We start from the raw sequence: 14,782 nt of genomic DNA, 5'->3' as shown, positions 1-14,782 counted from the left end.
TCTCACTTGAATAGCCTTAAAATCAAAGAAGACTTTTGAAAATTCAAGCAGGATGGCAGCACAGTGACACTGTTGGGCCTTGCTGCCCCTGCCCCATGCTCCACGAGTGGGCTGCAGTCATGCCTCCGGAAGAGCTGCCCCCACATGTGTGCCCCCCAACACAGTGATGATAGGTGGTTGGGCGGCTTGGTAGGTGCCCTCCCTTCCCCAGAGTTACCTCACCAACCTTCTCAGCCTGGAGACTGGAGACCCACGGTGAACCAAAAGCTGCTAACAAGGTCTCCTTCCCATGAGGGGTGAGACCAGGGAGGAAGGCAGTGGTGGGCAGTGGGGAGGTGCCAGCCAAGGACAGGGATGAGGAGGCAGCCTGGGGGCGGGGGGGCAGGACAGAGTCTGATGGAGGAGCTGGGCTGGTGGTGCGCAGAGAGCAGGGTGGGGGACAGAGCAGCAGCTCCAGTAGGGAGATAATAACGGGTCTCAGAAACTCCACTGACGTGCTCCCCTGGTCTAGGGTTAGCAAGCAATTCTGAACACTTTCTAAAAAAAATAATAAACCGTATTCTTCCAAGAAGGTATGAGTATATTTTGAAACCAGAAAAGGTTAGAGAAAGGGGAGGGAAGCAGACAGACTTTATGCTCAGGTGACAAATGAGACTGTCATTTGTTGAACCTTCTCACAAAGCAGAATGAGATACGTCAGGCAGAGGAGGGGACATGCTTATTACCAAATGAAAAAGGAAAGCAGGGGTGCGAGGCCCCCGGTAAGACAACTGAGTACAGGATAATGGGGAGTGGCCTTCCCGGGTAACAGGCGGAGAGGTAATAGATGGAGACAGAGATGTGAAAATGCTTCCAAGAAATAAAAGATGCCATGCAAACGTGGTTCTGCTGTTGTTTTATCTCCTGGGCCCCTGGGAACCGATGGAACAGAAGATTGAGAGTTTCAGCCTTTAGAATTAAACAGCTTGTTTCTTGGAGGTTTGTGGGGGGGGGGGTTGTGGGGGAGAGGGGAGGTACAAAACTTATCCTCCTTTCCCATTCTGAAAATACACATTTTCAACCTCCATCACGTTGGGTAACTAATTCTTTAACCCTGTGCTGCTGCAGTAACAAAGTAATAATGTCAATAAATATCCACATGCTGGCAATGGTGGGAGAGGCAGCGGCTCCAGCCACAACTTGGAGGAGCTGCTGCCGGGGGGCCAGTCCTGGCCCTGCCGCTTGCCAGCTGTGGGAGCCAGGACAAGCTACTTCATCACTCTGCTCAGCTGCCCAGTTCATGAATTAAGGGTAATGATGATATCATCCTTGCGGGGCTGTTGAGGACTCCATAAGAATCCACATAAAGTGCTTGAAACAGTCAGCCACAAAGTGACTCTCTGTGCCCAAAATGACAGCAGCTATTATTCCAAGGACTGTGCACAAATAGCTACACACCAGCAGTGACTGGCAAGTCCAGACTGGTGACAGGCAGAGCCCAGAGGAGGTGAGTGCTCTCGGAGGGGAGAGTTCCAGGAGAGCTTGGGCCATGGGGAAGGAGTGGGGGAGACAGACTCCCCGTCCAACACAGGGTCGGAGCATCACGTCAAAGTCACACGCCGAGCACAGGCAGGGGCTCCACGTGCAGGGTGGTTTGGGTTATAAGGATCTAATCACATTAGAAAACAGGATCACAGGTTGCTCTGAAGCAGTGTCTGCAGGGATGCATGGTGAATGGCAAAGCAAGCTGCAAATCTAAGGCATTAGGACACTTCTTAGCTTCACAGCACCTAATACAGTGCTATGTTTGAAATAAGCATTCAACTGACAACTCTATTTTCAGAGAGACCTGCAGCAGAACCTCTTTCAAACCTGCCATTCTGGGTGAGAAATACTTCTATCCATCAAGTATATAGTAAGCAGGAAAAAACCTATCTGAAACGTAGTCAGCAGGACAGTCACAGAAATCCTCCCAACTCCCGCATCCTGCACTCACAGACCCCACCCTCACTTAGATGTAACCCACCAACAGCTGTGTGGGCAGCACGACAAACCTTTCCGTCCTCATTCTCTTCCCAATTCCCAGCCGGAGCCCTGTGACCAGGGACACCTTGGGGCCCGGCAGACGCCCCTCCCTTTGGGCACCCCACCAAAAGACAAATGCTGACTTACTTCTTCAGCCACTCCACAATGTCGTCAGCTGTGGACCCATAGCTGTTGTACTGGAACAGATACCGTCCTTTCCTGTGAAATGTGGGGAGACAACATGGGCTCAGCCAGGGAGGCAAAGGCTGCCACGGAGGGGAGTGAGCGTGAGAAGGGAAGCATGTGACTTACTCGAAGTAGCTGATGGTGGGGTAGCTGCGTATGCCGTACTCCTCCTTGATGTTTTCAAATTCCGAGGAGTGGAGGTTCATCCCGGCCAGCACCTAGGAGCAAAGGGGAAACGACCTGTCCACCCTCTACCCACAGTGCTCTCCCCTTGTCCACACGCTGCCTGCCTGACTGTCCCACCAGAGACAGATGATCCGGATGAAGCCTTGCAGATGGACACACAGCTCAGGGCAGTGGGGGAGCAAGGGAAGTGAAGCCAGCTGGGAATGATGCCTGAGCACTTTGGAAGAGACAGGCATCTGGGCCCGAGGGCTGCCCCCCATACACGGGAGAATCATCCCAGAGCGAAACAAAAGTTCTGAGGGTTGTGACCAAGTTCAGTCAGGTGCTAGAGTGGGCCACTGCCTCCCAAGGACACACTAAGCCTTTTCTCTGCTCATGTCAAGCTAAGGTTGGACTCTTCTCCCCAGCTGTGGAATCAACAATCAGCCACTCCACAGCATCCTTGGACTTCTCAGATGCCTCAGTCTGTCCACCCAGGCTTCATGCGTGACATTCCCAGACCTCACAGCCTGGATGTGGCCAAGGAGGGTGTGTGGTTCTCATGATGATCCTCCTGCCTGACTCTCCTCCCTCCAGGCCCTGCTAGGCTTCCTGCTGGTGACCATCCCTTACAGCCTGATTTGACCATCATCTCTGAAGTCTGGACATGTTCTGGTTGTAAGAGTCCACGTATCCAGCACCCCTGAATGAGAAAGGAGAACTTTGGTAGCTGTGTTACTGATGACAACGTGAAGTACTAAGAACAACCAAGAACAGAGTCCCCTAGAACTCCTTTCCTGAAGCAGGAAATTTTTTCTGTAGGGCAAGATCAGGCGCTGGAAAGGGGACTCTGAATCTGTTCTCACAAGAGAATACACAGTGGCCAGATAGGGGGAGGCTGTTCTTCCAAGCAGGGTGGCAACAGATGAGGGGGGAGAGGAGGTTCAAAAACAGCCAGGAGCAGTTACAGAAGCAGAGAGAAGAAACCAGGAAGCTGAACTCTGCTCAACAATATGGATGCATAGTTACAGAAAATGGAGAAGTTTCAATGCACAGTGAACTCAATTCAGAAGACTGCAGTCACCTGAGAATCACGTCACACATCCTTCCCTGAGGTTCCTTGTCTGGAAAAGGTGGGTGATGAGACTATTACAGGGCTCTTAAGAGAACTGATTGAGTTCACAGCAGGATTATTTACAATAGCCAAGACATGGAAGCAACCTAAATGTCCATCAACAGGTGACTGGACAAAGAAGTTGTGGTATATTTATACAATGGAATACTACTCAACTATAAAAAAGAATGAAATAATGCAATGTAGATGGACCTAGAGATTATCATACTAAATGACGTAAGTTAGAGAAAGACAAATACCATATGATATCACTTATATGTGGAATCTAAAAAAAAAATGACACAAATGAACTTTATTTGTAAAACAGAAACAAGACCCACAGATATAGAAAACAAACTGCTGGTTACCAAAGCAGAAAGGAGAGGGGAAGGGATAAATTAGGAGTTTGGAATTAGCATATACTATATACAGAACAGACAAACAGCAAGGTTCTACTGTATAGCACAGGGGACTATATTCAATAGTTTGTAATAAGCTATAATGTAAAAGAATATGAAAAAGAATATATATATATATATATATATAACTGAACCACTATGCTGTACACCAGAAACTAATACAACATTATAAATCAACTATTAAAAAAAGAGAAGGAACTGAATGAGATGACCCATGTCAAATTTTAGCATGAAACTGAGGCTCATATTCCTTATTTCCTCCCAAATCCTGGGTGATGGGAGCCACCTGTACCTCTGGTGGCTCCATCCCTAGAGGTATCCAAACACGTCTTCTCAAGTGTTTTAAGTGCCTAGCTCAGTGCCTGGCATATAGCAGGCACACAGCAAATGTCTGCTAAATTTTCTTTTTTTCTCCCAGCTCATTTTGGGATGCTACAAGGAATACAGGGAAAATAAGCCTTAGACAGAACTTACTAGAAGCCCTGGAACCCTCCAAAAGCCCTTCTGCTCATTTCCTCAGACTGATTCAGCAATTTCAGTAATAACCTGTCTACTTTAAAGTTCTTTTTTTCTATATGTCTAATTGATCTCCCTAGTGTCAGTGCACATTCACAAGATTAATCTCCCACATCCTTCTCTTTCATTACATCACTTCCCTGCACAGAACCTTTCAATTCCACTGAATGCAGGCTAAAGTCTCACTCCACACTCAAAGACCATATGGTCCCTCTCTCATTTTTGAATTCTTCCTTACAAAACCTTTAATTGTACACCTGTTAGGGTCTAGATTTTTCACTCTCCCCAGAATGAGTCAGTCTGAGATTTCTGCACAAGCAGGAGGTTGGACCGTTTGCCATCTGAGGCCCCTCGCACATGCCAATGTACCACAATGGCTCGGCACGTGAGCTCTGGGTCAGGATGCTGGGCTTCAATCCTAACTCCCCTCTCAGCAGATGATTCCCCCGAACAAGCCACAGTTGCCTCTGTGCCTCAGTTTCCTCATCTGCAGCCCTCTTCTCTGGTTGCTGAGCAGCTTAATGGGACAGTGTAAGTATCTACAACACCCAAAATCTGTTCGCTGTGTTCACTACCACCACTAAGAGGCTCTGCATATCTGCTCACATTCCCAGAACACACACTGTGCCCGACTCCAGTCTTCCAGACCCTCAGCTCATGACGCCCACTCCCCCTCGTCTCCCTCCCAAGACTCAGCTGTCCTTTGAGGCAAATCACATCCCGCCTCCACGGTGGCCTTTCCAAACCACCTCTGCTTGTGATGGGCTCAACTCTGTGAGTTTCTGTAGCACTGCTGACCACCTTGAGGGTGTTTATTAGTTAACAAGATAAACATTTTTTAAAATAACCACTTACACTTTAGAAGTTTGTGCATCTGAAGGAGGCAAAACTGGTCTCAACTTAAGGAGAAGTTATGCCACAGCGCTCGACACTGAACCACGTGAGCTCAGGGCCGTTCACTTGGCACGACACACTCCTCGTCATATTCAGCCCATGTTCTGATGAGAACAATCACGGAAGTTCCACAAAGCGGGAGCATGTGAGCTAGTGGTCAAGGACAGGGAGATTTCTACAGATGTTCCAGGAAAAGAAAATGATGGCAAGACAAGCCAAGATGTGGCTCAAGAAATGGAGGCCATGCCGATTTTAAGCGCAGGACACACAGAAGGGAATAGTGAGAGAAGGCCAGGCCAGATCACCGAGGTCGCTGTGGACCAGGATTTAATGCCTAAGAAACCAGGACCTTCTTCAGGAGACGCTGGAGAGATACTGGAGGTTTCCCAGCTGTGCTTTTTTGCAGTATAAGGCTGAGCTGTAAGGGGAGAGCCATGGGTTAGAAGGCCAAGGCAGCTGTCTTTGGCCACCACCCTGTGCGGGCTAACCAGGGCCTGGCCCAGGGCGGTGGGCTGTGAGAGGAGGACGATGTGAGGGGGAGAGATGGAGATGATGGCCTGGCAAAAAGGCACACTGGCAGAGGAGCCTGGGGTGCTCGGAGGAGCCATGGAGGGAACCTGGCAGTCTGCCATGTGGGAAGACAATGAATTTCATTTTAGACAACCTGCATTTGGGACACAGGGAGAAAAACTCAGACCAAGATATCAAGCAAGCAGTCTGACACATGGGTCTGGAGCTTAGAGGCTCTGGCTCCACAGAGCTACATTTTGTTGAAGCTACAGACATAGGTAAAAATCACTGAGTGACGAACCATACGAGACAAGGACAGCACAGTGCCAGGTCCTTGCTCCAACATGTTCATGAGAAAGAAAAGAGGGCGGGGTGGAAAGCAGCACCTTGGGAGCACCCCCATTTAGTGAATGGAAGGACCAGTAAGCCCAGAGCAGTGAGGGCAGGGGTAGGGGGTGTTGGCCATCTGTAACTGAGAAGTGTCTGCAGGTTACAGCGCTGTCTCCGTACACCAGCCCATTCATTCTTCCAACAACCCAGGAAGGTGGGCAGGGCCGGCATTACCATCCCCATTTTACAGACAGGAAAACAGAGGCTCCAAAGCTATTTGTTCAAGATCTCCCACCCAGTTAGTGACAGCCAGCACCACAGCCTGATGGGCACAAATCTGTCACCAAGACTGACCCATTTCACTGTTCACATCCAGATGACACATCGTGGCCAAGGTTAACAAAAGACTGTGTAGACATCGATAACTGGCAAGGCTGGGAAGAGGAGGAAGACGGGGATGGGCTCGTTCTGACAGTTCCTCTGAGACAGGGAGCAGCAGTGGCTGCCGACAAAGACGTCAATTAGCAGGAGTAGATGGCACAGATGCTGATGATTCACCAGACTTCAGTGACAGCAGAAAAAGAGGCAGATCTGAGTTTGGAAAATGGCAAAGGCTGTGCATCCCTGACCCACCCTGGCTTCCGTCTTAATGACATCATCAGATTGGACACCTCCCAAGAAGGAGGAAGGTTTCTGAGCCCTGCCACAGACATGGCCAGCCAAAAAAGAGCTCAAGGGTGACAGAATAAGGAGGAGATGGGAGGTACTAATCCAGCTGGACTGCAGCAGTGGGGAGGGGTGTACTTTTGATTTCTGGGGACTAGCAGCCCATCTCTGCCCGGTGTATGAGGCCAGAAAGGAATCCACGCCTCTGGTTGCCCTGTTCCTGGGGAGAGGTAAGTAAACAAAAAACCCCAAGCAAGAAAATACAGAAGCAATGAAATGGATGAGTTCATGTAAAACAGATCCTTGGGCTGAGGTAACTAACACACCCAACCAAAGCCAGGCTTGACCAGCTGGGCTCTCTGAGTACCCAGACAATCCCACTCACTTTTCTAGAACATTGTCTAGGGAACTGGGAGGGTCACCTTTTACATTTCTTGAGCTGGTCCCAGGCAGGAAAAGCAGGAACTGTTTTTGGTTTTTTTCTCTTTTGGAAGCAGTACCCTTAATGCACGTGATCTTCATGGCTAACCTTGCAAAAGAGCCTCATGTGAACCCTGGGCCAAGGAGGAGGCTTCTGTTCCACAAATATCCTTCCCACTTTGCCTCTGTCCTTCATAACTGATGTTCTGAATTCCTTTAAAAAGGGGAACATCGCTTTTAATGTAAATATAGAGCTTAAAATAAAATGTGCCCAGGAGCAGTAACCACATACTCATTCACTCATTAGCACGCGTCGGGCACCTACTCTGAGTGTGGCTGTGTGCTCTGTGCTGAAGAAACAAATGCGGATCAAAGCCCCTGGGCTCCACGAGCTCACATCTCAGTGGGAGTATCTTACTACTGGTGCACAAAGTGATCCGGAACACAAGCCGACCTGACCGTGCATGGCAGGGACAGGCCCTGGGGGAGCACTGGAGGGACCTGGAGAAATGCTGAGTTTGGCAGATAGAATCTTCCAGAAGGTCCACAAGACTGGCACCAAGCCGTCGCCTGCTCTGACGGGGCTGGCCAGCTAGTTCATGATTTGATCAGGGCTAGATCTCATCACCTTCCACTGCACTACAGTTTGGAGGTTGAGCTGAGCAGCTGTCTAAGTGAATGCAGGTGTAATAGGAGAACTCTCTGGGTAATTAAGTCTTTTCTCCAGGCGAAGTAATCTCAAAATATAGTATCTACTGAGGCTGCAAAATGTGAAGAGAAACTTCCCCAGAGTGATGTATGTGTGCCCCAGGGCCAAACGTCTCCAGGCACGTTGCTAAAAATTCGTTATTCAGAAACAAGCAGGACCTCGGTGTCGTCCCAGAAATGAGGTCAAAAGGGAAAGCGCCTGGTTCTTTGCAACCCAGTCTTGGCCACCATGCTCAGGTGCTGCCGTTTAAACTTTTTACATTGACTTTGAACTATTCATCAGCTTAATTTGATCCATTAAGATCATGATGCAGTTTTAAGATCTCAGGACTCCTTTAATGGGACTTTGGCCAGCCCCACAAGAGATGGCTCCTCCCAATGACCTTTCATGAAAGGCATATGGATTTTTCCATGCTCATCAGAGGAGCTAGCAGTTATTTTTCTGTTGTCACCAAAACCAAAAAACAAAAAACAAAACAAAACAAAAAAACCACCCAAAAACCAACCAAACAAAAACCCTAAAACCTCTGTGGCTCAGGGTAAGTGCCAAAATGGACAGATCTGTAGCACAGAAGAGGTAAGCCTGGCGGGTAAGAGGAGATACAGAGATGACCAGGACCATCAGTGAATGATGCTCAGCCCTAGGTGAGGTCTGACGGCCCGGACTCCCCTCCTTCCTCACTGACCATCCTGGCTGCTCCTACTTCTCTAAGGCTCATTTCCTCAGTGGCTCCCCGTTCCCCCTTTTGTCCTTAAAGGTGGACATCCCTGAGACACCCATCTACTGCCCACTCCTCTGGCACACTCTCCTTCAGAGAAGACTGCACGCTCAGCTCTCTGGCTCCCCATCTGGACCACCTCTCACTGCTGTGGTTCCAGTGTCTTTCCTGCCCCACAGGAACCACAGAGCCCTGCAAGCCTGGCCAGGAGACTGCCCCATGGACCCGCTTGTTCTTTGGGCCCATCTCTGGTGTAACTGTGCCCCTTTCTTCTCCACTGGGTTCCTTGGCATCAATAGCCTCAGCCCACTCTGGAGACTAGCCCCTGTCACTCTGGACCCCTGACAGTCTGCTCTTGGCCCCTGGCCTCCCAGCAACACCGCATGTGCTTCTTGCTGGTTTCTTGGCTATTTCATCACAGTTGCCTACCTCTCCTGGTCCAAACAATTCAGGGGGTTCTCAATGTCCACTGAGGACAGGTCTCTGAACCACATGCCGGGGCAGCAGGGGCACAGTAATAAAGTCCTCATAATTTCAAAATCTGCCCTCTCCGCCCACCCCACTACCCATACTCCACTGTCTCCCCAAGTGAGAGGAAGAAGGAGAGAACCAACCAGCCAGCCAGCCAGCCGGCTCTGCCCAGCCCATGGCGTTCACTTACAAACTGGCCTCGCAGCTGGGTCGCAGCCTTCTGGAAATGCGGCATTGTCCTCTTGCACAAGCTGCACCCTGGTCACCAGCAGGAGAAAAACCAAAGTGGTTACAATGGGCCCAAAGCCCCGCCCTCTCCCCCCTCCCGACCTTTACCAACAGCCTTTATGCCGCCTCCAGAAGTGCGGGACCACCCCAGACTCTGGGAACACACAGAACAAAGCAGAGGCCCCGGCCCCCAAGGAGTTTCCAATCTCAACGCATGAAACAGGACCCAGGCCAGCAGTCACTCAATAAATGTGGGACTAAGGAAACGGGGCCCAGCTGGGGGAGGGCAAAGTACTGAATAATTCAGAGCTGATAATGAGTTCAACAGGAATTCAGGGAGCCAGAGCAGGTGCCAGGAAGGCACCCCTTCACCACGCATAGCTAAAAGCCTCCCTTCGGTGCCCCTGCCCAGCCAGGGGCTGCAGATGCACCTAAATTGAATGCCATTAGGAGGAAAATTGTGCAAACACAAATGGCTTTGGGGATTTCGTGCCTCTTTTCTTTCATTAACAAGGACAACCACATTATGACTGGAGGTGGCCAAGCACCAATCAGGATCGACACTTGAATCCTCATCTTCCCCCATCTGCTGGATGGCTCCAGACAGGTCACCTCCTCTCTCTGGGCCGCTGCCCCTTCTGGCAATGATGGGCCAGATGACCTCAGGCCCCTCCCAGCCCTGACTTGGGACTCTGAGATGTCTTTGGCTCAGTCCACACTGGGTTCTGTGGTCCATCACCGTCACACTCCCCTGCTGGGTGGTGAAGCCTTCAGAGACTCAGGGCCAAGACAGCCAGGTCCCAAACACCTACTGCTACCTCAGAGTGACCCTGATCTAAACCACCCCTCGCCTTCAACCAGAGCAAGACACATACAGGCACTGACCCCGCAGGACACGAGCAGCGGTTTCCTCAGACACAAGGAACTCAAACATGCCAGGCCGTTACTCTTTCTGACAGATGCGCTGCTGCAAAACAGGATTTGAGCTGCCTCTTAAGGCCACAGACACCAAAGCTGCCTGGAGCCCCGTGTCAGGCTGGAGGCTCATTTCAACATGGCACAGCGGGGACAGGGCTATGTGGCAGCAGGCTGACAAGCTCTAATCCACACTCAGCTAATGCCTTGGCAGGCCGTGGGCAGAGTAGTACAGATCAGAGGGGTGCTCTCAACCATGGAGACAGAAACAGACACTGAAAAACTGTGAGCAGGTCAAAACTCCCCAGGGACCACCTGAACCTCCCCAGCACCAATTCTACTGCACAAGATGTGATGCAGGATATCCTGACATTAAACTCTCAAAATGCCCACGGCCCCCTCCCTGACACTCCTGCCTAGGGGACAGATGCACACACACACCAGCACATTCAGCCTGGGCTTAAGTTCAGGCTCAGACTTGGGAAACGCAGGAGGCTGGGGCAAGGTCAGCTTGCAGTGCAATCCTACAGCATCTGTCCTCAGAAGACAAGGAGCTGCCACCACAGCATGACCCTCACAAGCTCCAGGAAGGGAGGAATATGACACGGGTCAGGGGGCTTTGTTCCCACTGTGGGGATTTCCACTGTGGGGAGAGGAGAATGGAAACAGACAGTGATGCCAACTCCCTGGGAAGCCTGGGCTGCACCAGGTGGATGCCACGCAGAGGCAGAGGAAGGGGCTCGGCTCTGGGGAGAATGAGACCAAGGTACGCATCTCCCCTTGACCACTGCTGTGTGTGACCGTGGGCTAGTGCTGTGAGTAATCTGAGCCTCAGCTTCCCCTTCTGTGGAGACGGCATGTGCCCTGCAGGCTGAGGGGCAGAGCCAACACCCAGGAGGGCAGGCAGAACCAGGCACCAGCAGGGCAGGTTCTACAACACAAGGCCTGAGAGTCTGCCTCCCAGTCTGTGGTGGGGAGACACTCCCACAGGGACCAGAGGGTGTCACTCCACCCCCAGGAGGGAGGATGACGGGGGGCACACTTGCAGCCCTTCCCCCACTCCTTGCTCAGTGACTTGATGAGATGGGGGAGTCTGGCACCCAGTGGGTCACATCTCAGCGGTCAGGAGCTTAATTTACTGCTTGTCCTCACCGGCGCGGCCTCTCTCTCTTCCAGCAAGGCCTGTCGTCCGCCTGCAGCAACATTAGCCCCCACATCCCCTGAAGAAGTGGTCAGTCAGCCAGCTGTCCCCGTGGGTGGAAGCCAGCAGCATGGGGTGAAGAAGGTATGGGGGAAAGAGGTGATGGAAGACTAACAGGGAGCTGCAGACCAAGCCAGTTTCCACCTGACCAAAAACAGAGCTGGAACTGTGACCCCCACCTGAGTTTAGCCTTCAACTGGTTCACCTGGGAGGCAGGGGAAGAGAAGACTAATTACCACTCTAAAATCCCAAAAGTGAGCACACCAGCCCTTTTACTTCCTCATTAATTCAGTCAACAGTCACTGAATAAACAATAGGTCCTGTGGACCTAGACGTCTGGTCACAACTAAAGGCTCCCACTGCCTTTGGGCTCATTCATCCTGTGATCAAAGCACTATGAGCTCAACCACAAAACAGAAACAGACTCGCAGACATAGTAAACAATGTTACGGTCACCAGGGAAGGGAATGGAGACGGATAAATTTGGCAGTTTGAGATTTACAAATGTTAGCTACTATATATAAAAATAGATTTAAAAAAAAGTTTCTGTTGTATAGCACAGGGAACTATGTTCAGTATTTTGTACTAACCCTTAATGAAAAAAAATATGAAAATGAATATATGTGTGTATATGCATTGACTGGGACATTGTGCTGTACACCAGAAATTGAAACACTGTAACTGATGGTACTTCAATTAAAAAAAAGATCAATTGTGATCAAAGGATCAAAGAGTCCTAAAAGACATCCCAGTCAGGGAACTGGTGTTTCCTAGGAATAAAATGAATTATGAGGCCAGGAGGGCTTGACTGGTCTAATATAATAAAAGCACGAGTTTGTTTCATTGAAAACAACAGTAGCCACACAATCTGGGGCTACCCAGGACCCAAGAGGCCATCCAATCCGACCCCTCACCACAAGTAGTAAACTTAACAGCTCCGAGTTTTCTCCCCCCAACCCCATGACTAATTCCTACAAGGAACCTAGCTTCTTCCCCCAGCTTTCTATTCTATAAAGATGATGATCTTGCTCACTGCTCTGCCTGCTCTGATGAGGGGATGGCCGGGGGTTGGGGTCGGGGCACGGCACACGCACTCAGGTGCACACTGCTAGTGAACCACTCTCTGGAGGTCACACTGAAACCTGCACAGTTATACCATGATCCTGCCTTGTGACATGTACTGCATACTGACATCCACTCTGTTTTAGTCTCATTGACCAATGTGTTGAGACCAGCAGGGTTCTGAGACAAACCAAAGGAGGCCCGTCCTCAAAAGGTTGTGCAGCCAAGAAGATCCCTCTGAGGTGAAACCAACCAACAAACGCTAATAGAGAGAATGACCCAGGGTTAAAGTGCAGACCGCCGGCCCAGAGCCACCTCTAACAGGAAATGGGACACCAGAGCCTCTTTCCACGGGCAGGCACACCCATGGGGCAGTACGGTGTGGGGGGAGGTTGGGTGGGGGACTATCCAGCAGTCAACACAGACTGGGGAGAGGCTGCTGTCACTCTGAACAAGCCACAGGCCCAAGTCAGGCAGACCCACCAGAATCCCATCGAAGGGTATCTGGCCCCAGGGTGAAGATGGGAGGGGCCTCTGCTGGGAGAACTTCTCAGGAAGGGGCACTGAAGGCGGGCTTTCAAGAATAAACAAAACCCTGGTGTCACAGCCTGTGAAACACACTTGAGTCACAGGCCTGGGCACACCCATCTCCCACCACTCACAGACCCTCTCGCTCCAGCCTTTAGTCCTTCGGCTTCCTGGATGCACATGCACTTCAAAAGTCATGGGTCTAAAGGCCGTACACAGGCTCTAATCCAGGGTTTCTCAGTCTGTAGGTGGGAACCAGACTGCAGGGTGGCCCAGATGGGGAATATCTGTGGCTTTGCAGACACTGACTTTGCAGACTAGCCAATTCCACTGCTGGAGCTTGAAGACAGTCACAGACAACCTGTAAACTAATAGATGTGACTGTGTTCCCACAAAATTTAATTTACAGTAAGAGGCAGTCAGCCCATGGGCCACGATTTGCTGACCCTTTATAATAGGGCTATGAATTAATAAGAAAAATTAATTTTTAAATAAAACAGTGTGTACTACATCTAGCTGAGTGGATGTCAAGTAGTAAGAGTGAGTATGGTTTTGTGACACTTTTCAGCTTACTTATATACAGTTTACCTACAATTGTAGTAATGGGTTACAATGTAATATATGTTTAATACTATGAAATACAGTCAAAAAGTTTGAAAGCCACTGCTCTGATCCAGCCCCTTCCTTCCCTTAGAGAAATGGAACTGAGATACAGAGCAGTGAAGGATGTGACCAAGGTCACCCTGCTTGCTGGTGACATAGCTGGAATGAGTCCCCAGGTCTTCTGGTTGTCATCTCGATGGTCCTTCTGCTGTTCCCATGGTCTCTTGCCTCATACAGAGACCAAACCCAAATACCAGCCTCCTTCTCCCTGGTCCAGATTCCCGTCAGCCCACCCAAGTGGCACTGGCAGGGGCACACAGGAGCCAGCCAGGCTCTGGTGGTGAACAGCAGGAGCCCCTCAGACCCTCAGATCCTCCACAGGGCACACAGCGGCCAGGGAAGGGTGGTAGGCCCAACGGAGGCGGGGCCGGGAGGGCAGAGGTACCTGGAGCAGGTGGAGACCCGTCCTGCCACTAGTTGAAGAGGGCAGGATGCCAAATCTAGTGAGAGACGTGGAGGGGGAGATGGGGGTGGGGGAGCCAGATGAAACAGCAAAGATGAAGGAAAAGAGGCACAGACAGAGAGGTGGGGTGCGGAAGTGCCTGGGCAATCTAAGTGAGAGGCAGGGGCTCAACTCCAGCATCCCCGCACCCACCAGCAGCCCCGCCAAGGGCCTGAACAATGACCTTGGGCCCCACGGAGGAAGTCACTCACAGGGAGAATAAAAGATGATGAGGATTGGCTTCTCCTCCTTCTTTAGGAGCCGTCTGAAGTCCTGGGGCACAAAAAGAGGACACCACAGGTCACACACAACATAGTAATGGAGGTGACGTTCCCCGCCCACCCCAAGACCCACATGGTGTGAGGAAACCCCAGGGTCTGACTTGGGGGGCACAGTGCAGAGTCTCAGCACACTGGGAGCTGAGATCATCCATTCTAGCCACCTGGCATGTTACAGATGGGGAAACTGAGGTCCCGAGGGGACAAGTGGCTTTCCCAAGGCCACCTGGTGGGACCAAGCAGTCAGGACCAGGCTACTGGCCTCTCTGAGCTCCAGATGAACAATTAAAGACTGCAAGGAGCAACCTGGTCCCAGGTTGGCCAGGCCACCCCTTCTTCATGT

At 50.8% G+C, this 14,782-nt stretch overlaps 1 protein-coding gene across 2 annotated transcripts in view; it reads right to left on the bottom strand.

Moving 5' to 3' along the window:
* Positions 1-14,782, bottom strand: part of PDIA5 (protein disulfide isomerase family A member 5) — an 88,779-nt gene that overhangs the window by 33,651 nt on the left and 40,346 nt on the right. For both annotated transcript variants that reach the window (XM_032480505.1, XM_032480513.1), the window contains exons 7-10: positions 14,374-14,434; positions 9,313-9,380; positions 2,317-2,408; positions 2,152-2,223 (exon numbers count right to left, since the gene is read on the bottom strand). In XM_032480505.1, the coding sequence (XP_032336396.1) occupies positions 2,152-2,223; positions 2,317-2,408; positions 9,313-9,380; positions 14,374-14,434 (293 nt within the window). The remainder of the gene's footprint in view (positions 1-2,151; positions 2,224-2,316; positions 2,409-9,312; positions 9,381-14,373; positions 14,435-14,782) is intronic.

The sequence above is a fragment of the Camelus ferus genome, chromosome 1 (genome assembly GCF_009834535.1).
Source record: "Camelus ferus isolate YT-003-E chromosome 1, BCGSAC_Cfer_1.0, whole genome shotgun sequence".
Taxonomy (NCBI): domain Eukaryota; kingdom Metazoa; phylum Chordata; class Mammalia; order Artiodactyla; family Camelidae; genus Camelus; species Camelus ferus.
The sequence above is the reverse complement of the archived record's forward strand: the minus strand, read 5'-3'. Positions and strand labels throughout refer to the sequence as shown.